Consider the following 26016-nt stretch of genomic DNA (forward strand, 5'->3'; position numbering starts at 1 on the left):
GAGTTAATTAAGCTTATGTTTTGTTATCACACTTTACTCTGAGTCTGGCACAGCAGAGATACAGCTGTCTCCAAACTTCAGTATTCTTTCTGCCTGGGGTACCAGGAAACTCCTTCAAGATTGCTGCGTTCCTCATCTTCTGTGTGATTATTTTAGGGGCCCTGTCCTCCTAAGCCAGGCTGGTTCTGTTATCCTCATTGTTCATAATGTTATTTTTGTAGCACTGGGTTGCAGGACATTTATGGACCGTGGGTTGGAAAGTCCTTGGCAAGAAGTCTATGTTGTCATTCACTAGGTCAACAAATAGTTACTGAGTTACTTCCTTATGCCCAGGGCTCTGTTGTGCGCTGAGGATATAGCAAAGGACAAACCAGGTAAGTCTCTTCCTCCTCTGCAGAATTACACTCCAGTCAAAAAGAAGGCAATGGAAGCAAGTCTAAAACTGAAGGACAGGCAGATTTGGTTCATAGACTGTTGTCAGCCTGTGTCCTTACATGATAGAAAGAATGAAGGAGCTTTCTAGAGTCCCTGTTGGATTAAAAAAAAAAAGATTTAATTGCTTTTATTTCACATGTATGGGTGGTTTGCTACATGAATGTTTGTGCACCACATGCATGTCAGGTGTTCACAGAGCTCACAAGAGGGAGTTAGATCCCTGCGACTGCAGTTACAGATGGTTTTGAGCTGCCAGGTGGAGCCGGGAACTGAACCTGGTCCTCCGAAAGAGCAGCCGGTGCTCTTTATCACTGAGCCTTAGAGGCAGCCCCCTAGAGTCCCCTTTGTAAGCCCACTAATCCCATTCACCGGGGTTCTCTCAAAGGCATGAGATACCATTACATTAGGGGACAGGTAGCATTAAATCTACAGTAGACACTCAGAAGAATACTTGCCATGCTTTGGCAAAATACCTGACAAAAGCTACTTAAGAAAGGAAGGAAGAGCTCATTTTGGTGTAGAGTTCATGAGTATACTCCATCATTGCAGGGAAAGCATGGCGGAAGGAATGAAATGCAGTAGTCATGTTGTAACTGTGGGCAAAAAGCACAGAGCAATGAGTGGTAGTATTCATCATGTATTCTTCTCTCATTCAGTCCAGGACCCCGGGCTGTGGGATAATGCTGTCCATAGTTATGGTTGGTCTTCCTACTTCAGTTAACCAATCCTAGAAACTCCCATACAGGCATCCCCCAGAGCCTGGTCTCCAAGGTGGTTCTAGACATTAACTATAACACTGTGGGAGGTAGAAACTGGCAGAAGAATGACTCAAGTTTTTTTTTTTCATTTATTTAACTGTCCTCACACCCGTCAAACCCTAGATTACCGGCAAACCTGGTGTTGCAGGCCTGTTATCCTAGCTACTTGGAAGGCTGAGCAGGAAGGTCAGAAGTTTAAGCCTAGCATGGGCTATAGTGTGGGTTCAAGGCCAGCCTGGACAACTTAATGAAGCCATATCTCAAAATAGAAAGTAGAAGGAGGCTTCAGGGTAGATCACTTACCTAGCATAGGTGTCATATCATCTGCCTAGCATAGGTGAAAGCCATATATTTTTTCTTTTTAGCATAGTAACATACTGAATCTGTGACACAAAGAGTTTTATTCAAATTGCACAAACCTGTAAATGCCTTTAGGAAAAGCAACGCTTCTCAACAGATTCAAGACTCGCAGCTTTAAAATGCTATTCAGTGAACGCACTTGACCAGGGCAGCTGGGTAAATACCTGGATGTACAAGGAACACGTTAGGAGCGAGAACAGTGAATACAGAGCCATACACTGGCCAAGCCCTTCGGTTTTCATTACTTTTAATCCCAATTCATTGCAAAAGTAAAGGTGAAGAAATCCCCTTGGTTAAAATTCAGAGATGTGATCACCAAGCAAAAAGTCCCTAGTAAATAAGTCACAGATGGATATCGTATTTATAAAAAGAAAAAGAAAAAAAAAAAAAGAAAAAAAAAAAAAAAAAAACCCTTGTCCGAGGCCATTTATTGACAGACCAGGACTATCAACACAGTTGTTTAAACACACCAGATTGCCAGCCAGTAGGCTCATTAGTCACAATTCAGCTTGCTATGGAGAGAAAATGGCTGGAATTACTAAATTTCCACTCCATCGCCTTGACTTTTATTTAGGGACAGCGGTCAGATTTTCCTCAGTAGAAGTTATTCATGCCAGAAAGCCATCAAAGAGACACAAAGCACTTGGAAGCTGCTGTACTTAGTGTCACTTTGTTGGACTTAAGTCTCTTTGTTACAGCCATCCACCTGAGGCAGTTTTTAAGTCTTTGCTAACAGCAGTAACAGACATTTCAAGTAGTACCTGAGGCAAGGAAAGAGAAGTTGATTTTATAACTTAAAGGCCTTACTTGTATATATGGATTTGAAACATTTTGATAGGACCCATCCTCTTTTACTGCCACTTGCCCTCGGTTCCCCACTGGTCACCCCATTTCCCTCAGGGAAAATGTTAATTTTAACAGTTGGAGCACTGGCATTTCTGCAAGAGGCTCTAATTCCCAGCACCTACTGGGGCAGCTAACCACTCTGTTCCAGGGCATCTGATGCCCTCTTCTGGTCATCATGGGTACACCCATGTGATAACCAGACACAGACAGACAAAACAACCAAACACATAATTAAAAAAAAAAAATACTTAAAAAAATAATTGCTTCCAGGAATTATCCAAACAGTGTGGCAATCTGTTATTCCCAGTCTTTTTTTTGTCTCCAAATCTACCTCTGCTCATTTCTTAATGAAAAGTTGTCTACTCCATTTTGCTCTATTTTCCAGAATAAAGCTGCTATCCAGCCCTCCACAGGAAACATTCAGGGGCCCTGTATCCTGAAAAGTCATGACATAAATGAAGACAGTGAAAAGTACTAGTTACTAATCAACAAATATTCATTGCTGTTCATAGGGATTGAGATAGCGCTCAAAAGAATATAGTGCGAGATGGGTCTGCCTAAAACGTTCTACTCTACATGAAATATAATACACAGACAGAGGAAAAGTGAATTCTAACTCAGACCAGAAGATTATCAGAGTTGTGGGTAGGACAGCCTAGCATTTGGGTTAGTACAGGAATGAGATGATAATTGGTCAGCCCGGAGGCAGAGGATGTGGAACAGGAAGAAGAGAAAAAGAAATCTGTAATGGAGACCACCATCCGGCTTGAAAGCAGAAGGTGAACCTGAAGAAATGACCTCTCTGGTCTTGTGCATATATTTGTGACTACAGTTAGTGTGAGTATTAATCTCTCTTCCACCCCCTTCTCTCCCTCTCGTCCCTCTCTCTCCCTTGCCTCCCTCTCCCCCCTCCCCCACCCTCTCCTCCCTCTTCCTCAACCTCTTTTCCTTCTTCCCCTTCTCCCTCTCTCCCTCCCTCTCCGTGTGTGTGTGTGTGTGTGTGTGTGTGTGTGTGTGTGTGTGTGTAGGTCAGAGGCTGACATGAAGTACTCTTCTTCAATTACTCTCCAGCTTAATTACTCTAGCCTAGCTGGCCAGGGATCTACCTGTCTCCATCTCCCAGTACCAGGATAACAAATGCAGTGCTGGCATGTCTGGCTTTTATGGCAAACACTTTGCCAACTGAGCATCTCCCTTAACCCCTGGCCCCCCTAATCCCCAAGAAGAGTGAATCTGAAAGCCAGGCCTTGTGACAGAGGTCTGTGATCCCAGCTACTCGGAGGCTGAGGAGGGAGGGCCAAGATGGCAAGGCCTGTCTGCACTACTTAGCAAGATAAAACAAACAGAAGGGGGCTGGAGAGGTGGCTCAGTGGCCAAGTGCCACTGACACCACCCGTTCCAAAAGCTGAAACATATTCAGGTCACCCAAGTTCTGTTTTGTTAGGCTCCTTTGAGAGTTACAGGAAATAAGATCACGCCTCACCATCTGTCATAATTTGGATATAAAATATCCCCAGAGGCTCCTGTATTTGAATCCTTGGTCAGCTGGTAGCATTGTTTTGGAAGTTTGTGAGCTCTTTAGAAGGGGACCTAGCTTGAGAAAATCAGTTTCTGGTATGTGTGAGTATGTTGTCTGGGGGGGGGGGGGGTGTGCATGTGTGTGTGTGTGTGTGTATGTGGTATGTTGTCTGAAGTGTGTGTGGTATTGTGTGTGGAGTGTGTGTATGTGTGTGTGTGTGGTGTATTGAGGTGGGTTAAAGCCTGACTTGTTTTGTTTCCTAGTCCACTGAGAAATGAGCACTCAGCCTTAAGCTCCCACTGCTACCGACTGGAGCCTGTTCCCCTGCTTCCATGTATCTTCCTGCCCCATGACGAACTCACCTGCTTCCCCTTAAGTTCCTTCTTGTTGGGCATTTGGTCCCAGCAATGAGGAAAGCAACACATCATCTGTACTAGTTGTTTCTCCCACAGAGAACATTGATATATCCCAACCACTTCAATGAGAAATCATCACTGTTTGACCTGAAGGACTTGTACTAATTGACAAAATTGGTCTTCACTCTTCCCAGAATTGATCTGGGAGGCTCATACATTTTTCCCACTGAAAGAAGAATAATTTTCCTGGTCCTTAGTTCCAGAAAATTAGGCTTGTCTAAGCCAGGCGGTTTGTAAATAATAAATCACATTATCTGCAGAAACATAATACAGCTTTATTTGGTTGGCCAGTGTCCTGATAGGTCTACTTTTCTGTTAACCTACAGACCAGGACATCTGTGACAATCTAAGGAATCTACGAATTCAAACCAAGGCAAAGAAACGTGAATTTAAAGCCAGGCCTGTGATTCTAGCTACTCGGGAGGCTTGGGGGCAGGAACATGGACAACTTAGCAAAATTAAAATAAGGGTGTTGGAGAGGTAGCTCAGTGGTTAAGAACACATGCTGCTCTTGCAGAAGGGCCCAGTTCTGTTCCAACCTCATACCGAAGTTTGATGGGAGAATAGAAGATGAAAAGGACAAGTCAACCCAACTGTAACGTTCTGGAAAAGACCAGCCAGTGGCCCATAATCCTTTGGGTCACTGAGTCACACCCCAGTGAATTCTCTGGAGTTGTAAGCGGTGAAGCCTTGTTTGGTCCTACAAGTTGTCAGTTCTACTTGCTACTAGTTTTCTAATTGTTTTTAAATCTAGCTGGATCTGGATTTTCCTATAGCTTGCCATGTGGTACAGCCTTCCTGATTCAACTTCCAAACCCATCCCTAGGATGGGAAGTTGGAAGTTAAGGAGCGTAGGTAAGGAGCATGGGTATCATTAAAAAGGTAATGCCTGCTCTAACTAGAAGTAAACAGCAAGGCTAAAACCGAGGACAGCAGAGTATTCATCAATTAACCGTCCCCTCACACCGTTCATCATAACAAATGCTGAAACAGATCACAGCGCAGGTCAGTGTGAATAACCCTTGGTACCTTTCATGAAAAACACCCATGTCTGACTTCACTTTCCAAACACCGGGAGCCAAGTTTCTGAGCTAAAACAAATGCCGGGTGTCATTATAAGCTTTGTAATTTGTGCCATTATAATCTTTGCAAACTTGTTTCCCTTCTACCAACTGAAAAGCTGATAGAAAAGCTCAAAGTTTCCTTCCATGACAGACCCTGAGGTGCTCTGAATGACCGGCATGGGTTCTGCCATTGATAACAGATATTAAAACCTTGAGATTTAAAAAATAGGGCAGTTTATAACTATAAAAAAATGGCCATGTTTCATCAGGACCAATTGCAGCACAAAGGGGCCTGAGGAAAGTCCCATGCATATCCAAACCACGGAGAAATGAGGAGCATAGAAAGGCAGGTTTGAGAAGCAAGCCACAGTTCTGTGTTGGCTGTATAGGTAAGAAAGACCCGGGTCAAAGTGGAGGCAGCAGCAATGTGGAGGAAAGGCGGGGTTGGTGACATGGGAGGGTGACCCGTGGAGTTCCAGAGCCTTTGACTTGCTTTATTGTTCTGCCATTACTGTCTTGAAATTCTTCACCCTTCCTCTGAACTTTCATTTCTGGCTGACCCTACAGATTATGCAGTGGAATTATAGATGGAATCATAGATGTGAATGGTCTTGCGTTACTAGAGAGGCCGAAAAAGAGACTTTGAAGATGTGACTAAGGATTTTGGGATAAGGAAATTGCCTGGTTTATCTGGGTGAGCCCTGTGCAATCGCAGGTCTTATTATATAGAGACACCAGAGAGATAGAATCAGAAAGCACGTGACAACAGAAGAGGGTTATGCCATTGTATCATGTGAGGTGCTGAGTCTAAGAATTTGATTGGCCCTAGAAGCTGGAAAAAGCAAGGAAATATTGTTCTCTAGAATATTCCAGATACATGCAGTCTTGTGACTTTGTTATAGTTTTCTGGCTTCCAAAATGTAAGATAGATAATACATTGGGTTTGTTTTCAATCACTACCCTTGTGGTCATTTGTTACATCATCAATGACAAATTGGTACACACTACTGAATGTAAGTTTCCTATAACTCAGGAATATCGACAAAGTTAGAGGTTACCATTTATTGATCACTTACTTGCTAGGGAGTACAGGAATCCTATGTACACAATCTTACATAACCTCAGAACAATGTATGAGGTGTAATTAAGACCACAAAACCATCTAGAATGTGTTAAATGTGGGATAGTCCATGTCCCTTTAAGCTTTTCTGTGCGTTTATTCTGATTCTTCATTTTCGCTGTATGGATTTGGGTTTTTCTATATACTTTAAAGTGTATTATAGATTTTCTGGTGCTGGTAGAGGAGTAGTGGAGACGCCAAGCGATGATACTTCTGGGGCGTGTGACGTGAAGGAGGTGCCAAAGCCTTCTTGACAAAGTGCCATGTGTTTTTAGGTAGCTGCAGAGGTGAGAAAAAAGGCAAAGAAAGCTCTTGGGATAGCAAGTCAAAGATTCCACCTGGTGAGGAAATCCTGGCTCCGGGAGGCCAAGCGGTGACTAGGAGCTACTGGCACAGCGCCTGAAGACCAGCGGGGTGGGGGGTGGGGGGTGGGGGCAGCCCTGTATCTCAGAGCGACGAAACAGAGATTCCCCCACCTCAGGCCAATCCCTAAAACTGTACCTGCTCTCCCGCCCGCTCCTGGGTGTTTTGGAGTCCTCGTGGTCCCGCCTCATTGGCCGCCATGGAGCCCCGCCTCAGGGAGGCAGAGCGACCTCCGAGCGTGTAGTTCTCCATTTTCCAGACCTTCCGGCTGTGGGGGGGCCCCAAGGGGCTACACGGACTACAACTCCCAGAAGGCGTTGCGCAGAGGGCGTGATCATAACTGTGGACGCCGGGGGCGGGGCCTCATGGGATGAAGCGGGGGCGCGCAGCGCTGGTACATCAGTCGCTGCTGCTGGGAACCGTAGAGTGTTCCCTGCCCGAGATCGGCGCTCAGAGCCCGGGTCCTGAAGGTTTCCGATTCCCGGGCACTGCCTCCTACCGTCGTCGTCGCGACAGCCCGCCGTTCTCCAGCCTCGGACAGCCAGGGCGACAGCAGCGGCCGAGGTCACCATGAGTCCCGGATTCCGCCGGGCCGTTGCTGGGCAGGGGGCGGCGGCCGCTGTGCAACTGTTTGTCACACTGAGCTTCCTCTTAAGTCTAGTCAAGACCCAGGTAAGCCCGAGGGACCAGAGGCTGGGGACAGGCCGCGCCGGCGTCGCCGAGAGGCCGAGGTGCAGGTGCGAGTGGCCCGCCAGACACTGAGAACCGCACCGGCTAGTGCGGGCAACGTCTGTAAAGCGCGGCGGACGCGGGGACGCGACACGCGTGGTGGTGATGGTTTACGGAAGAGGAAGATGGTGACAGCCTTAGCTAGCGGTTTATCATTGTGATGGTGACGGGGAGACACTGGTCTTGGGCAAGACATGGCAGTGATGGTGTTGAGGACGCAAACCTCTGGCACCCTTCCCTCTCAGAAGATGACAGGGAGGCAGGCCCTCCCACCCTCTTCCTGGACTAGAGGGGACAGCACTTCACTTCCTTGAACTTGTGCTCTAGAGATAGCTATGCTTTACCAGCTTTATAATTACCCACCTGCCCTACTATGCATATGCCCGGTGAGCTCATTTATGACACTTGAGGGAGGGCCTAGGCCCCTACTGTGGGCCTGTAAGTCTATAGCGAGACTTTCTAGCTGAGAGTCTGTTAGACTTTGAGGATGCCTTGATTAGGCGGGTATTACGGAAGAGTTCACTATGTAGAAAGCCCAAAGCACAGACTCTTGCCTTGAAAAGAGGTAGGTTTGCTGCTTTTTGTAGCGAGGAAGATTTGAACAGGTTGCCAGATGCTGCTAATCTTGTCTGCACCTGCTGCAAAGTGTTAGCTGGAAGAGCCAAAGCCAATGAAAAACAAGCGTCTCAGATGGCCTGATAATGAGGGGCATGCAGTTTGAAGCAATTAACGCTCATTGCTAAGAAAAAAAAAAAAAAAAAGATGGTAACTATAGGAGTAACCGTGTAAACATGTTTTTCGGCTGATCCTGGTGTTTTGGTGCCCACCGCTAAATCCTAGAATGCATGGATATTCTGTTTGTGTCCATGTGTGAGTACTCTTTAAATAAACGATTTGGTGAAAATAAACAGCTGGGAACAGTAGCATACACCTGTAGCCTCAGCATTCAGGAGTTAAAAAAAAAAAAAAAAAAAAACAAACAACCAACCAACCACGAGGATTGCTGCAGATTGACCCATGGTCTACATTTTGAGTTTCTGGGTTAACCAGAACTGCATGCAAGACCCTCCCTCAAAAAACTAAACAGTGAACTAACCAGAGAAAAGAAGGAAGAAGGGGAAGGAGAAGGAAACCGTTTCTTAACATGGAGACTCTCTGACTCCCTTCTGTGTATTCTTAGTCCATCTGGAACTGAACGAGGAATCGGCATTTTAAACAAGCCTTAGAAGTATCTGCGATGCAACTGCTCTTCCCACCTCATCTTAGCCTGGCTTGGAAAACACTATGATGGAATTCTGGGTCTACCTAGCAGACTTAGAAAAAAATAAATTTCCCAGGCTGTCAATAGCAAAATTACTTTGTGGTTGCTAGCGTGGGTGCTTGGTTTAAGTGGAACTTACATTTAGAACTTTTTAATAAAGTCTGAGTTCTCCTTTTTCCTTGCTTGATATGTCTTGTATTAATTGTATACTTTTTTTAATCACCAGTCTAGAAGCTTCACCTAATGTTTCCCCAGCTACCAATAAGCACATGTAATTAGTGGTTTATAATGTACCTGTAATTCTATGGCTTATATCCAGATATATATCTATATATCAACAACTAAATATTTGCGCATTTCAAAGTACCACTGTGCCAGTCTACAAAAGTATGTTTTATTTCCAGCGGTACTTTCTAACACAGTTTTGATGACATTTTTAGATAACGCTAACCTGTAACATGTTTAATTATATATTGCCTCATTTTATTTGGTACATATATGTAAGGCTGTGGTGGTAAGTGAAGTTCAGAGAGCTTAGTTGACTTTTAAGTAACATAAACCGGGGCCCTAATGTAGCCCTTTCTCTTCTACGTAGCATTAACAAATTGACATACTTGCCTCAGCAAATGGAAAAGCAGAGGCCAGAACATCAGAAAGTGGAACTAGGAAGGCAGTTCCTCTACTCATGCATCCTAAACTTGGAAAAAAGGAGTAAAAGTGAAGGGAAGAACTAGAATTTCTGAAGAACACCTCTGTTCATAAGAAATCAAAGTCATTTAAGGAAATAGGCACTTTGCCTTCTGTATTGAAAGCAGGAAAATATTTTTGACTATGTGAAAGGATGTTCATTTGTATATTTGATGCTCCATTTTCTTATGAATGAAATGCAAATATGGTTCATGGCATGCCAGCACACAGTTTTCCTGTAAAAGGATATTTCTGTCAGATATATTTGGAATCCTTTAAAATGCCCATCTGAGGTGGCATGAAATGAAGGAACCACAGCTCCCTGCTAAGTGGAGGTCAGAAATGTGGGACTCATAGTGCCTAACTATTCCATTACCCAGAGGACCGAAGACCAAGCTTCTAGTCTCACAGCTTCATGGGGGGTAGAATTAGCAAGAAATAACACCATTGTCTTTCCTAAAATGGGAAAATCATAAGAGACCCCACCACAAAGCCTGGACCCCCAAGAGCTACATTGCTAGTGTAAATGTGAATGAAAAACCGAGTCCCATTGGAGGAAAAGGAAATGTGTTGCCAGAAGAAGGGGATGAGAACTCCACCGAGAACCTGTGACTGAGAGCAGCCCTCTCGGGCCTTCTCAGAGGAACTGACAGCAAGCCCAGGTTACCAGAGAAAGCAAATATCCATTCCTCCTAGGGAAGTGTCCTAAATCAAGGACTTAGATTTTTTCAGAGATCATGTTCGGTGGAATAAACAGGAGTGTGCCAAAAGAAAGCAATCAGAAACCAGAAAGCACTGTACCATGAATCAGATACAAATAGCCCCTGGCTTATGATGGATGGATTTTTTTTTTTAATTACACAGGTTATAAAGCTGTGTCTGCTTAGTAGAAACTACTTCATATTTTGATATATTTTTATGTTATACTAGAAAGGGACAGTGAGCAACAGTTCATCAGTTATTCCAATACAAGGGCAAACAACCTGTACTCCACAGATTGTCTTCTGAGTTTCTGTCCTATGCTGTATGGTAGGTTATGTGTCTCAACTGCATTTCCATTTGATATTTTAAGTTGAGGAACACCTATAGTGGAAACACTAGAGACAATACCTTAGGTTCTGAAAATTTTAGGTAGGTAATTTAATGTCAGTTTTAGTGTACTTAAGAAAAGCATAGAAATATTAATACAAATCTTAAAAAATGACCAAAAGATTAAAAATAATGAAATTGGCGTTTTCAAAGTAAAATTTAAGCCAAGTAAGGTGGTATGCACCCTTAATCTCAGGTAGAGACAAAATCAGAAGTGCAAGGTTGGTTTTAGTTGCAGAGCCAGCTCCTAGTTGGCCTGAGCGACTTGAGACTCTGTCTCAAAGGACCACTGGGAAGGGAAGTAAAATGTAAAGCTCAGAGGATGAATTAATTAAATAGCTGATTATACCTAGCTTAAAACACCATTACCGATTTTCCTACTTAATCCTTTGTCCTCTGCTCTTCTTCCAAATCAGCTTCACGCCTAACAAGAGAATTTCCACAGCGTAATGCACTTACTGGTGTCTCTACCAGCTGTTGTGAGCATGTTGGCTACAGCATGGATGAGTCATTTGTGCTCTTACAATGTGTACTAGGGTCCATTTCTTCTTTCCTACTCAAGGATATGGTTCTCTTCATTTCCTACAACCACCTCGGTAACTTTTCCTTCCCCTCATGGACTGTTACCATCATCCTAGAATATGATCTTGGGTTCTTGATGTTGAACTCTGGTCCTCATTGGGCACTTTACTGATTGAGCTGCCCTCTCTCCCTTTTAATTTCTATGTCTAGAAAAACTCCTGAGTTGTCTTCATTTTATTCTTCTGTTCTGTTTGTTTAGCCTATTCATTACAGTCAGACTCTGTTCTCTCTTCCCAAGGTTACCAGTGTCTTTGTTGCTAAGATGATAGCTCTTAAACCTCAGGTTTTACCTGTTGGCAGATTTTTTTTTTTTCACAGCTCAATCCTTACTCCTATAAGTGCTTGCTTTCTTTTGGTATCCAGGATGCTAACTTTTCTGGTTTACTCCCTCTATAGTGGCCTAGTCTATCTTAGAACACTTGGCTGATTTCTCCTCTGCTTTTGATCACTGGTCATTTGACCCTTGGGATTTGTATCTTTCTTGTTCATCTTATCTGGATGCTTGGTCTTAGAAAGCCATCTGTACCTGAGTCCCAAGGTTATATTTGAAGACAATAAATCTTAGTTCTGGATCACCATATCCAACTTTTTATTCTCTATATTTTACATTTGGAAGACAAGCATCTCAAGCTTCAGAATCAGAAAGAAATAAATGTAATATATTACCATTAGGACAAAATTCATATTCCCTCATACCTCTTTGTCCTTGTTTATTGGTAAAAATTAGGTCCTACATTAATATAGCATTCAGGGTGGCATATCTCAACAGTAACTCCTGACTGTTGGTGCTGAGGTACAGACTTGATATAAAAACTTAGGAAGTCAGCCTGCTATTCCCTAATAAAGCTGAATGTGTGCTTAGAGCAATTTTACACCCAAAATTATCACCTTGATAAACTTCCACATGTCTCCCAAGATATATGTACAAAGACGATTGCACAACTTTGTTCTTTAGCAAAATTTATAATCAAAACGGAATATATTTGTTTCCTAGGTTGCTATAACAAATCACCACAGTTTAGTCACTAAAAACAATGTAATGATTTTAATTGGGGATGATTTAGTCACGAAAAACAATGTAATGATTTTAATTTAGTTTTGGGGACCAAAAATTTAAAAATGAGTTTTACAGTGATAAAATCTTAATTTTTATCAACAAGGTAGGAGTCCTAGAGGCTATAAGCGAGAACTGTTTCTTGATTCTGCCAAGCTTCTAAAGGCATCAGTCTTTGCCTTGTGACTTCTTCCGGCACCTTCACTGTCAGTACTGTAAGTTCTACTTTCTCCTGACTCCACACCAGCACCCCTGCCTCTTTCTGATAAGGAGTTCTGTTAACTCTATTGCTCTCCTTTTATTAGTCCAATATAATCTTCATGTCTTAAGAGCCTTAATCACGTCTTTAATTTTTTCCTTTAAAATTTTTATATTGTATGTGTGCTTGCGTGCTTGCATGTGCATGCTTGCTTGCCATATTACATGTGAATGTAGATATCAGAGGAGTTCTTTGTTTCCAACTTTACACGGGTCCTAGGGATCAAGCTCAGATCGCCAGGCTTACCTGGCAAGCATCCTTACCCACTGAGCAGTCTTGCCTGCCCTGCTCACATCTTTAAAGACTTATTTGTAAAAGAATATTTTTCTAAGATAAGGTTTGTGAACTAGTGTCTTAGGAATCAGGACTTGCATATCTTGGGCTGTTCTTCTGCATGGAACAAAATGGAATGGATAAACTGATTGCTCATATTATACAGCATTTACGACAGGGAATGTGAATGAGCTAGCTACAAATAAAACCCACCATCACAGATAAATGCCAAAGTAAAACATTAGTAAAAACAACACCTTTGCAGAAGAATTGAAATGAAATGACATTAATATTACTATATATTACATTAGGGCTAGCAGTTGACATTAGGTGCTGTCAATCATTTCTTCACCTTATTCTTGAGACAGAGTCTTGATGAAGCTGGAGCTCACCAATTCAGTTAGAATGTCTGACCACCAAGGCCCAGGGAGCCTTCAGTCTTAGCCTCCTAGTGCTGCCTTCCCAGCCTTTTTTTAAATTTTTGATTTATTTAACTATTTTATATATGTGAATACCCTGCCACTCTCTTCAGAAGAAGCCATCAGATCCCATTACAGATGGTTGTGAGCCACCATGTGGTTGCTGGGAATTGAACTCAGGACCTCTGGAAGGGCAGTCAGTGCTCTTAACCGCTGAGCCATCTCTCCAGCCCCCTCCCCAGCTTTTTATGTAAGAGTTGGAGACCTGAATTTAGGCCTTTATGCTGTGTGGCAAGCATTTTGCTGACAGCCTTCTTCCCAGCCCCTGAAAATATTTAAAGAAAATAATAGTTTATAAACCAAAGTGTAAAAAATTTTACTAAGAAAGAACAGTTCCCAGATAAAAGGATTTTGTTGTTTGTTTTTAGACAGGATTTTCCTAGCTTTCCTGGAGCTCACTCTGTAGACCAGGCTATCCTCAAATGCAGAGATCTGCCTGCCCCTGTCTTCTGAAAGCAGGGATTAGAGATATATACTACCATGCCCAGATTTAAAAAATTTTAAACAACATATACAACTGCTGTGACTAGAGAATCTATGTCTCCTGAGAGCTTCCTGAATAAAACATTTAATAGGCAGACTTCCCTTGTTTTTAAAACCTTGAACTGAGATAGTTGCACGTTCATGTGCAGTTGTAGGAAGTAACAGAGAAGTATTGTCACCTTACCAGGTTGCACAATGGTAACATTATATAAAGATACAGTTAGAAGCAGGATGTTGCCATTGATAGAATGATTTGATATTTTTCTGGTTTTGTTTATATTTGTGTGTACATATTCTTTTTTGGGGGAGGGGGTTTTTTCTAGACAGGGTTTCTGCGTGAAGCCTTAGCTATCCTGGAACTCACTCTGTAGACCAAGCTGGCCTTGAACTCAGAGACTTGCCTGCCTCTGCCTCCCAAGCTCTGGGATTAAAGCTGTGCAGCACCACTGCCTGTATCCATGTTTTTATAATGTGCCGTTTCATGCGTTCAGCACCACAGTGAAAATATGGATCAGGTTATTCACTTCAGGCATCTATTCTGTTCCTCCCCCCTTCTCCTCGTTATTTCACATCTGCATGCTTGCAGTGTGTGGGCGTAGATGCTCAACTGAAGTACTATCCTTGTTCTAGCATCATCAGCATCATCTTTGGGGGGGGGTGTAGGGTGTGTGTGTGTGTGTGTGGGTGGGTGCAGACACACATGTAGAGGTCAGATGACAACTTTTGGGAATTGCTTCTTCCCATCCATCATGGGATCCTGGAATTGAACTCAGGTCATCAGGCTTGGAGGATAAATGTTTTTACCTGCCGAGCCATCTTGTTCCTACTCCAGCTTGAAACCATCACACTTACTACCATTTCTAAAAGTTTTCATAATATTCTGTACATGGAACCATAGCATGTGAGTTTGGGGAATGCTGTTTTTACTTAGGCAGGAGACTTCTTCCACGGTTAATTCAGGTTGTGCATTATTTATTGAGAGTCATTTTCAATAAAGCTGAAGAATGTCTTACAGAATTTTCTGGACTCAAAATTTACCCCATGTTTATCTGTTTCTCTTCTTGGGTTCATGGATACTTTGAGTGGTAGGGAAGAACATAGACTTTTAAAGCCTTTTAAAGTTGGGGAGTTAAGTTCCATGTATGTAAACAGTCATTGTCAGCTCGTTGAGCCATAATTTCCTTACAGTGAGGGTTATTTACAGGATAGTTTTAAAGAATAAATGAGGTTACATACGAGAGCTCTTAATACCATGTGTGGCACATAAATAGCAACCTAAAAGAAAGGTGTGAATCTTCTCAGAGGCGGCATTGCAGGCCGTGGCTTCTAGGTTAGTCTGGAATCCAGTGGTGGCTAAGGCGTTTATTCACTGGGCAGAGAAAAGGAAGAGTGTCTTTCGTTTTGAACTCCAGAAGAAGGATTGGTATTTCAAAGTAGGTATATGTCATTTTTCTGGATTTTGTTGTTTTCTTTTTATATTCAACTGCTATAGTTAAAAAGTGACTGCTTTCATGTTATAAATCTTAATACTTTTTACAGGTAGTTACCTTGTCTGTGTGTTGGGGACTGAGCACACATGTGGCATGGCATGCATATAAAAGTCAGAGGACAGGTTTCAAGAGTTGGAACCCTCCTTCCACCATGTGGAGGGAGCTTGAACTGCTGTCAGACTTGACACTTTTACACACGAGCCATTTCATTGGCCTTAATGTTATAAACCTTAATCAGTAAAACTGGCCAACTTGAATGAATAAATTATCCTTTAAAATAGTATATTTTTCAAGGTATAAACATTAGTGGTTTGTAAATCTTCTGTCTTACCCATATGTACATTCTAGGTGACTGGAGTTCTGGATGATTGCTTATGTGACATTGACAGCATTGATAACTTCAACACCTACAAAGTCTTCCCCAAAATAAAGAAGTTACAAGAACGAGACTATTTTCGTTATTATAAGGTAAGGTGGCAATTTTTAATTGTTAATCCAAAGATTCCTATATATTTATCTACAAGAGTGACTTGTTTATTATGTTTTTCAAAATCTTTTTAAAAATATCACAGTGGAAAACTTGTTTACTACACACCGAGAATCAGACTCTCTTCTTGTGTGGGGGAATTATTCTTTTTTCAGCTTCAGTGTTTGAGGTGAAGACTCCTCCTGCCCACAAGGACTTTGTCAGCCTCCGTGAGCACAGGGTATGTGCTCTGGACCACACTGTCAGGCTGCTGCTGGGCATTGTGCTGGTCTAGTGGGTGTGTCGTAGGCACTGAAGAATAGCAGAAGGTCACTGGTGCTCTTTGTGGGGGCTGCAGACTAAGTGATGCTACAAGTAGAACATCCTCCGCAGGAATTCTGTGCCCTGTCCTGAACCCTGAACGAGTCTCTAGACCTTCTAAAATACAGGAAGGCAGGAGCAGTCTCGGAAGTATGTGAACTGTTAGAACACAAAGACAATTGTAATTTTTTATTTCTAATGAGACAGTATTAAGGGTCAAAACAATTATTTGTGTAATTCATGTACAAGGCAGTGCACTGGCTACATGCTGGACTCTTGGTTCAAGTGCACTGTGAGCACATTTCCTCCCTTTCTTCAGTAGTCGCACAGTCTGCCTTACAGCTATATTTCAAAGCTACACTTGGCTTTACTTTGATCTTGTTCTTGCTCTTAGGATTTTGCTGGTATATAATTTGGTTCTTATTTTAATTTGTTCTAAAATTTAAGCATGGTTTCTTTTTAAATCATGATTCTGAAGAGATTATCTTGGTTCTTTAAATATTTTTGAGGGTGAAAAACTTAGTTCTCAGCAATTTTAGATTGTCCAAGAAAATCAGTTAGAAAGTTACATATTGGGAATCCATCCCTTTGACCACAGATACAAAGAATACCCAGAAAGGAGTAAAAGTTTCTTCTCTGTACAGAATCTATTGGGAATGCAGTTGATGGATTATTTCAAAGATAAGACTTTACCTAAAACCATGGCTGATCTTTATGTGTTTTTCATACAAATAAGACAGGTGCCCCTGAGTCCCTGCATGAGGTGAGCAGCTGTGTGCATAGATGTTTCATTCGTAATATTAGATAGACCACAAAGAAATTGTTACTTTAGTGTTTTGGAAATAGCTGGACATGCCAGTTTCATATGGTTCAGTCTAATACAGTAGAAATTTTGTGTGTGCTGTCAGAGACTGCTTTCATTTGGGGTCCAGGTAACGTTTCCACTGAAACTATTCCAACCCTCAGTCAGCACACTTCCCTCTGGGATTGCATCTATTTCTGTATTCATATAAGGCTTGGCCCACTGAGGAATTGAATATTTGGGTGGATGATCTCGTTTAATCTTCAGGTGAAGTTTTTGTTATTATCCACATTTTTAAATTGAAGAAATAATAGGCCTGGGTATCCTAAGAAGGATACTTTTGTTGACTAGAAAAACCAGAGGTTTAAGAGAGAAGATAATTGAGTAGTTTACAAACTTAAAAGACAAAATGTGAAGTATACAAGTCAGAAGAGATGAAAGGAGCGCAGGTACTAACGGGCATTCGCTTTATGATAGGTTGAATCTAGGGTAACCAGGCAAGCACTGCTCCACTGAGCTGTAGCATCAGCCCTTCAGACCAAACATTTGAGGCCAGATTAGCTATTTTCCCATATTTTTCTTGTTTTTTATAAAAGAGTCAAATTTACCAGAAGAAAGGATACCTTGGATGGCAGTGCTGTTCAAAGGAGCCTGAGGGATCATTGTTTCTGGAAGGGAAGTTAGAAGACAGTTACAATAGAAGGAAAATGAACGCTAAGTAAGGCAAAAATAACAGTGTGGCCAATCAGCATAGGTTTTCGTATTCCTGGTTGTTTAGAAATGCTGTAACAGGGTAAGGTTGTTCTATATATGACCAATCATATTCATGCCTGTTCCCCAAAAGAGTGTAGCCCTGATCTTGCTGATGCCTTCATCACAGGAATGGGCAGGTATCTGAGAGAAAGATGCTCTGTTTTAGTTCTGCCTACCTGTGAGATAAATAGAAACATTTATCCATTCACAGTATACTATACTAGTGGGAAGCTAAGAGAAGTTGATTTCAAACACACACATACAATCTGGGGATTCTGGGAACAAGGAGCTGGAGGTAGAAGCCACCACCCACCTTTTCAGCCAGGCAATTGGTCGCATTGATGACTTTGTGACAGCCTCTGGTCTTGGTACTGTGGATTCAGTAGTAAGACAACGCTTTTGTTCTGCTTAGGGAGATAAATAAGTAGACATTGAACTGAACTATCAGATGTAAGATGGCTACTATAGAGAAAATAAAGCAGGAGACAGTATGAGTGGGCTGAGGATAAGGAACACAGGTAGGTAGCCGTGCTTTGATGAAATGATCAGGAAAGGATGGTGCTTATGCTAATGGGATACGGCACAAAGACCTTTCTAATGTGAAAGTATGAGTGGTGGTGAGATCTGGGGAAAACAGTTCAGGACGTTGAGTGAATAGATTTAAGAGTTTTGACACAGGAGTAAGCTTAGTATATTTGAAGAATTAGAAGACAGCTTAGGCCACCAAAGCAGGTGAGGAGGAGGATTGGACAGGTAGGTAGGGGCCAGCTTTAAAAATGTGAGCATGTACATATGGGACACACACACACACACACACACACACACACACACACACGATATAGCAATATGTTGGGGGTTGGTGACATTTGAAGTACTACTTTAGAGTGTCTAATCAAGACCCAAGTAAGGTTGAGAACAGGCCTTCTGTAGGCACAACAATACAAAGAGAATGGGCAGTATAGAGGCTTTGGGGCTTAAGGAGAAAGAAATGCAGAGCAGTAGATGAGTAAGAGGCAGATGACTGTGTGGAGCTGCTGCAGGCATAGATTTGCTCCAAGAGACCTGAAAGGAAGATTCTGGGCAGACACTGGGAAGGTCTGCCCTGGTTTTGATGTAACTGTTGCTGTGTGCAGTGGTGGTTAGAGGAGGGAAACTATTGAAGAAGCTTAGGCAAGAGATGTGATGGTGGTGAGGTGGTAGAAAGTAACAAGGGAGGAAATAGAAAAGTCTGGTTTTCAGCTCTGGCAATACATCTGTAAGTTCTGTTAGATTATCAACTTCCTGTTGTATGAAGAATATGGGAATCAGTGTTTACCACGTGACCTCTACCCTTATTGTTTATTCTTTTTCTACCAAAAATGGTAGAACTCATAGTTTTTCATCTTTAGCACCATCAAAGCTCTCCATTGCTGTAGCCAAATGCACACTTCCCCCACCTTTCTTTCGTCTTCCTAAAATATGGTTTCCTCAGAGGCTCTGTCCATCAGCACTATTACCAAACTCTAGGTTCTCCTTTGGAACACATACTACAATTTGCAATGAAATAAATGTGTTTTTTTACTTTTCTTTAGAATGTAAGTACTAGAAGAGAGGGCTCTCTTTTGCCTTGAGCCTAGTCCGGTATCTGACAGCCAGTGCTTAGCACATCCTAAGGTAGTGTGGAATCCCTAAGGCTAAGGTGGTGTTTGGTGTTTGGGGAATGAATGCTAAAGTCATCCTGAAATGCTGCCCAGTGACAACTGTGCTTCAAAAGAACAGTGAACTTGAATGCTCTGCCTCTTTTGCAACGTCAGAGAACGATAAAGTTAACACTCCTTCCAAATGCCTGCAGAGCTGCTGACATTTAATATCTGAACTGTGTACACGCCGCAGGGTCAAACAGCTTCTTCCTCCCCATCGCTGCTGTGTCACTGTGCCCTATACAGTGATATCTGCAAACATTCTGTAATTATCATACCCAGTTACTAATGTTGATTTGTTCTTCCTGGAAAGGTTAATCTGAAACGACCATGTCCTTTCTGGGCAGAAGATGGCCATTGCTCAATAAAAGACTGTCACGTGGAGCCCTGTCCAGAAGTGAGTATGGTAATGGGGAGTAAGAGGGGCACGAACTGGCTTCTTGGGCTTTTAAAAAATCATAATCCGTTGCCAGTGTCCCTGTGTTTGTACTTGTCAGCAGATTCATAAGAGTACCGTCTCCGGCTGCTGTAGATAGTAGGTGAACACATGCTGCATGTGTTCATATGCTGGCAAAACACTCATACACATAACGCATAATTTTAAAAAGAGGAGCCATAATATAGGAAGCAAAATACATATACGTTTTGAGATGAGTATCCTTGTGTTCCCTACTTTCCCTCTGATAGTAGCGCTCCTTCTGACTCTCTTACGTCATACTCTTCTTTTTCTTTTAAGAGTAAAATTCCAGTTGGAATTAAAGCTGGACGTTCAAATAAGGTGAGTTACTTTTCTTGACTGTTTTCAGATAGTAGAGACAGTAGAGAGCCATAGTTTACCTGGGAATGGGGATTCTTGACCTCAGAATTCAAAATGCTGACTCTTGAATCAAGCAATGAGGTTATACATGCCTAGCTTCTTTTGAAATTATATCTGTTTTTAGAATCTCTAGATAGGAACACTCTGAACTGTAATTGCAGCAGAAATACTATTAACTATTTTAAAGTCTTCTGTTTCAGTTAATATTTGTTAGATTCAGAATACATTATATCAAGAAAAATATTCCCAAGCTGTTTTGAGCCAAGTACTTGGACATGGTGTTAAGGTACCATTGTGCGTTCTATTTTTATTTATTTTGGGGTAAGCTATGCTCTTCCTCTGCTGCACATATATGATGATTTCCCACTCTCTATGCCTCCTTTTCTGTATCTGTCTCTCCCATGTATATCACCCACACTCCCCCGACCATTCGAATCCCATTTTACTTCCTCCTCCTCAGAGCTGGCCATTTCCTGAAGTGCCTTATGTGGTTCTATTCTTACTACATTTGATCTGTCTATAAGTAACACTTTCAGAGCATGTGTCCTCAGTACAATACTATATAGATTACTTTATGGAAAGTGAAAAGGTTTTATTAGTATAAATTTCTTCAAGTTGGAATTACTTTTTAGCTTGTATTTTGGCTCAATGTTTTTGCTTGTAACCCTCTTTCCCTGTTTACACATTGGATCTTGTGCATTCTCCCTTACCAGCTACATCTTAGCCATTTGTGTGACTGACTAACAGTGGCCACCCTGCATGTGGACATTTCAGTCATTCTGGTTCTCTGCTTTTGCAGTAAAACACTGGCATTTTTGTACCTGGTCTCCTTGTGTGCACATGAACGTTTCCCTAGTATTGCGTGTAGAAGCAATGCTGGCCCATAAGGCCTGGGTATCTCAGCCTTTTCAAATGATAACAAAACACTAAGATGCTGTATTAAAATTTTTTTTGCCTTGGGTTATGGTCTAAGTTGAAGGCTGCTGTTATAAGGATTTATGTGTTTGTAAAACTCTAGATACATATTTACCTAATTTCTCTTTCCGATGGCATCATCACCAGCATACTATTGCATTTATTAATGCCTTTAAAAAAAAAAGTCTTTCTGACTGTAAGGATTTTGATGATAGAATGTGTCATCATTGATTGCTAAAGAAGAGCTAATTGCTATCATTTAACTACATAATGAGCTTTCTTGTAGTACTCGCAAGCAGCAAACAACACCAAAGAACTGGATGATTGTGAGCAGGCTAACAAACTGGGCGCCATCAACAGCACACTAAGGCAAGTTTAGTTGTACTTAGTTTGTTTATATAACAAAGTATCTTCATATAACAAAGATACTAATAAAGATCACTAACTTTATGATTTAATGCCAATTATAGTTTATAAATATTGATCTAAACAAATAGAAGTTTTAAAAGATGAATATTGCATCCCAACTACAAGCCACACTGAGTCACTTTTTGTGATTTTTTTTTTTTTTGAGACAGAGTTTCACTGTATAGCTTTGGCTGTTCTGGAACTCACTCTGTAGACCAACATGGCTGACATCAGAGATCTGCCTGCCTCTGCCTCTGCCTCTGCCTCCTGCGTGCTGGCGTGCATCACCACCACTGCCCAGCTAATGATTTTGGTAGAACATTTTTTTACACTTTCAGCTAATAAACTTCTAAACAGAATAATGCCACAGTTGCATTAAATTTTGCACCCTTTGTCCTGTTTTAGCCTCAGTAATAATGCCAGAGGAAGAGCGGACTGGCAGGACATTTATGCTCCTCATGAACATTGTGTGGGTGGAGCTTGAGCCCTTGAGCCTTTAATATGCACTCTGTGTATTTTCAGCAATAAAAGTTGCTCTCAGCATAATTTAAGTTTCATGATTTTTTTCTGATGACTTTTTCTTATTTGCTCTAAATAGAGACTTGCTTTTGAAAGTTCACACAATTTATAATCTCAGGTTATTCAGTATAAAGTGACTCAGTGTGACTTGTAGTTGGATGCAATATTCATAAATTCTTTTAAAACTTCTATTTGTTTAGATTTATATTTATAAACTATAATTGCTATTAAACCATAAAGTTAGTGGTCTTTATTAGTATCTTTGTTATATGAAGATAAATAGCCTATATTATTTATTATTAAGATTTTAATGTAGAAAAGTGGAAAGATAAAAGCAGCTACAAAATCACTCTTCAAATGAATGTCAACATTTTTAGGTAATGTTTGTTTTGGGGCTATGGACTGAACCCAGGGCCTCACCTATATGAGCAAGTGCTTTGCTACTGAACTGTATTTCTAGTCTTTTTTTTTTTTCTTGATTGTAAGTTTGCTTTTTTTAGGCATGGGTTGAAACAGATTTATCTCATTCTCTTGACTGGTAGATGCTTTCTTGTATAAATGTGTTGTATTTTACGTACCTGTTCTCTTTTTGCTACTATGAAACGTTTTTAAATTAACATTAAGTATAATACAGGAAGAGTACGATGTAACAGAGTGAACTTGCCTTCATAGCTGGAACCTAGTAATGTCCCTACTACCAGACGACCGTGCGAACTTTCCGAGCTGCTACCACCTTCCAAAATTCGCCAGAATTAGGAATTAGTGTTGCTTATTTATACAAATAGAACACTATAAAATATTTTTTGTATTTATGAGTATTTTGTTTAATTTAGTGTTTTTGTTTTGTTTTTTTTTGTTTTTTTGAGACGGTCTTTATGGCTCTGGCTGGCCTGGAACTCACTGTGCAGACCAGGCCGGCCTCAACTTGATACATCTGTAGCCTTTCCCTTCTGAGGCAGAGGGTTGGGATTAAATGGATGCACTACCACGCCTCGTCTTCCTCTTTAGTGTTTGAGACGGGATACAGGCTGGCCTGCAGTTTATGATTCTCCTTGCCCGAGCCTTCTGAATTCAAGGGTTACTGATGTGCGGCGTCATAGCCATCTTGTGTCTGTCTTCTTTAAAGTATGTCTGTCTTCCTTCATGTTCTTGAATACATCAACTTTTTGTTGGCACACAGTACTCTGTGGTGCTGTTGGATTTCCATTGATTGATAGATGCTTTTCACTTAGAAGCCATTTTAAAGACATCTAGGCTGTACATGTGCACATTTCCAAGAATAACCCTGGAGTGGAGTTCGATACTGCCAAGTGAGTTTTCAAAATTACTATAGAAGATTACACTTGTGGTTTATAATAACTCATTTTGAGGCCAGCAAGATAGTTCAGTAGGCAAAAGTGGTTGCCACACAAACTTGGTGACTTGGATTTGATCCCTGGGATCCATGTTAAAAGCCAGATGTGGTGATGCACATCTGTAATTTCAGTACTGTGGCATCCTGGGTGGTAGGGATTGGAGGAAAGGCTGGAAGTCCAGGGGCAGCTAGCTGGAGTACACATTGGCTGCCAAAAGGAGACTCATCCTCAAAACAAGGTAGAGAGAGCACTACCTCCCCAGTTGTCCTCTGACTTCTACATGTGCGTGCACACACACACACTCACACACACATACACGTGCTGCACACAAGAGGAGCAGAGAGAAGGTATACTATTTCTGTATTTCTCTAACAATTGTCATTATTTTAAACAACTTTATTTTTAAGTAATTGACAACACAGTGTGATGTGCATGTTTGAAATAGACAACTTCACCGCTGGACATGTGCACACACGTGTCACCTACACTAACCCATCTCGTGTTTCCTCACAGTTTTACCTGTTTGCATCATGAGCTTTTCTAATCATTGTTGCCATTGTGTATTAAATAGTGAGGGGACCTGAACACGGATCAGAGCAGATGCCGTCAGAGTTGATCTGAATGTGACTCGTTCTTATATCAGAGCTCCTTACTTTACATTCGATTGTTTTTTAATGTGAGGCAAATGTGAAATAAATTGTAGACCACAGTGATGTGGTTGGCGAACTAGTGAGAACTGTGTTGAACCGGGAGAGGGAACAGTGCAGCACACAGCACGGGTGGTGCACACCTGAGGGAACAGTGCAGCACACAGCACAGGTGGTGCACACCTGAGGGAACAGTGCAGCACACAGCACAGGTGGTGCACACCTGAGGAAACAGTGCAGCACACAGCACAGGTGGTGCACACCTGAGGGAACAGTGCAGCACACAGCACAGGTGGTGCACACCTGAGGGAACAGTGCAGCACACAGCACAGGTGGTGCACACCTGAGTCCCAGCACTTTGATGGCGGAGACAAGAGCACTGGGAGTTTGAAGCCGGCCTAAGTTACATGGCACCACCTGTTTCAAAAATCCCAGGACTGGAGAACCAGCTGTGTGGTAACAGGACTGGTCTAGCATGCAGAGTGTGAGTTAATACAATAAAGTTTTTGGTATTTGGGGGTTCTATGAATATTGAAACAACTTAAATTTAAAGAATTCAAAAAACAAATTGAACTTCTATTTTTTTAAAAAAAAAAACTACAATTTGTATGTTAGTTGGAGTAGTAACCTTGAGTTTTGTATGTGTTTGCTGTATATTTTGTAAATTCAAATTACTAAACTAGAGCCAAGAATTATTTTAGTTAAGAACCATAAACAACCTATGGAAAGTGAGAATGGTGTTTTTCATGACTTGCTTTCACCACTGCTAGATTTTACTTCATTCCTTAATTTAACTACTGCTAGAATTTGTGGCATCATCTTCTGAAGAAATTGTCTTTATTTTTGCTCACTAAAATACAATGTTAAAATTTCAGCTCCAAATATAATTTTTTTCCCATAGTAACGAAAGCAAAGAAGCATTCATTGACTGGGCAAGATACGATGATTCGCAGGATCACTTTTGTGAGCTTGATGGTAAGAAAATAAGTTGTCTCCATCTCTTTACCCTGCAGCTTTTTACAAGACATTTGAACCATTGAAAATATGACCGGAGTCAGTGTTTGAACACGGGGTTTTTCTGTGGAGACATTACCGTTGACAGTGGCATTTACTGAGTATTGTGAGGCCCTGTACTAAGTGCTATAGGTGTGTTATTTTGTTCTGATCTGTACAGCTTTCTCTAGATGTCTGTTGTTCCATGGCTGAGAAACTTGAGCCTGAGAAAAGCAAATAGCTTGCCCAAGATGACATACTGGTAAGAAGCTGGGGCATGATTCAGTCCCAGGTCTGAGCACTGCAGCTGGGGGCCTTCACTTTAGAGCACTCGGTTCTGGTTCTGTGAACGGGCCATGAAAATTTGTCTCAGCTCATAGCAGTCCCTGTACTGGGGAGGACTCTGCTTGACTTACTCATAGCCCTCTCTTTCCAAGGGTCATTGGAAAGGTGATTGACAGGGCACTGGCCAACCAGGTGACTGCCACTCAGCAAAAGAGAATTACAGTAACTCAAATCTTCCCGAGAATATTTTCACTGTGCTGTGTATTCAAATCATTCCTTTGACCTCGATTCACTTTTTGCTGTAGTGTTAACTTGTGGAAAGAACAATAAGACTCAACGTACACAGATGGAAACAGAACCTGGGAAGCAGACACTTCCCAAGTCCTTTAGAGTCCTAAGGTGGTTATACTGTTGTCCTTGTTTTCTATTTCTGTGATAAAATACTTCAACCAAGGTAACTTATAAAAGAAAGCATTTAATTGGACTGAACAGTTTCAGGGGGCAGAGTTCATGGCGGTAGAATGAAGGCATGGCGCAATAACAGCTAAGAGCTTACATCTTGATCTTCAAACACAAGACAGAGAGGGAACACCAGGAATGGTTGGAGTCTTGAAAGATGAGAACTCCTCCCACTGACTCACCTCCACCAACAGAGCCACATCTTCTGACCCTTCCGAACAGTTCCACTAATGATACCAAGTACCAAACATGAGTCTGCAGACCGTTCTCATCCAGATGGCACATAGAACTGAGCTGTAATATACGTTAAGTTACAGAGTGCATCGCTGT

At 41.7% G+C, this 26016-nt stretch overlaps 1 protein-coding gene across 1 annotated transcript in view; it reads left to right on the forward strand.

Annotated features, from left to right (window-relative positions):
• The first annotated feature begins 7327 nt into the window (after positions 1 to 7327).
• Positions 7328 to 26016, forward strand: part of ERO1B (endoplasmic reticulum oxidoreductase 1 beta) — a 37706-nt gene continuing 19017 nt past the window's right edge. Inside the window, exons 1-6 of the mRNA XM_080918181.1 lie at positions 7328 to 7553; positions 15616 to 15735; positions 19602 to 19685; positions 20025 to 20066; positions 21307 to 21389; positions 24851 to 24924. Of these exons, the coding sequence (XP_080774307.1) occupies positions 7452 to 7553; positions 15616 to 15735; positions 19602 to 19685; positions 20025 to 20066; positions 21307 to 21389; positions 24851 to 24924 (505 nt within the window). The 5' untranslated portion in view covers positions 7328 to 7451. The remainder of the gene's footprint in view (positions 7554 to 15615; positions 15736 to 19601; positions 19686 to 20024; positions 20067 to 21306; positions 21390 to 24850; positions 24925 to 26016) is intronic.

The sequence above is a fragment of the Micromys minutus genome, assembly GCF_963924665.1.
Source record: "Micromys minutus genome assembly, chromosome: 6".
Lineage (NCBI taxonomy): Eukaryota > Metazoa > Chordata > Mammalia > Rodentia > Muridae > Micromys > Micromys minutus.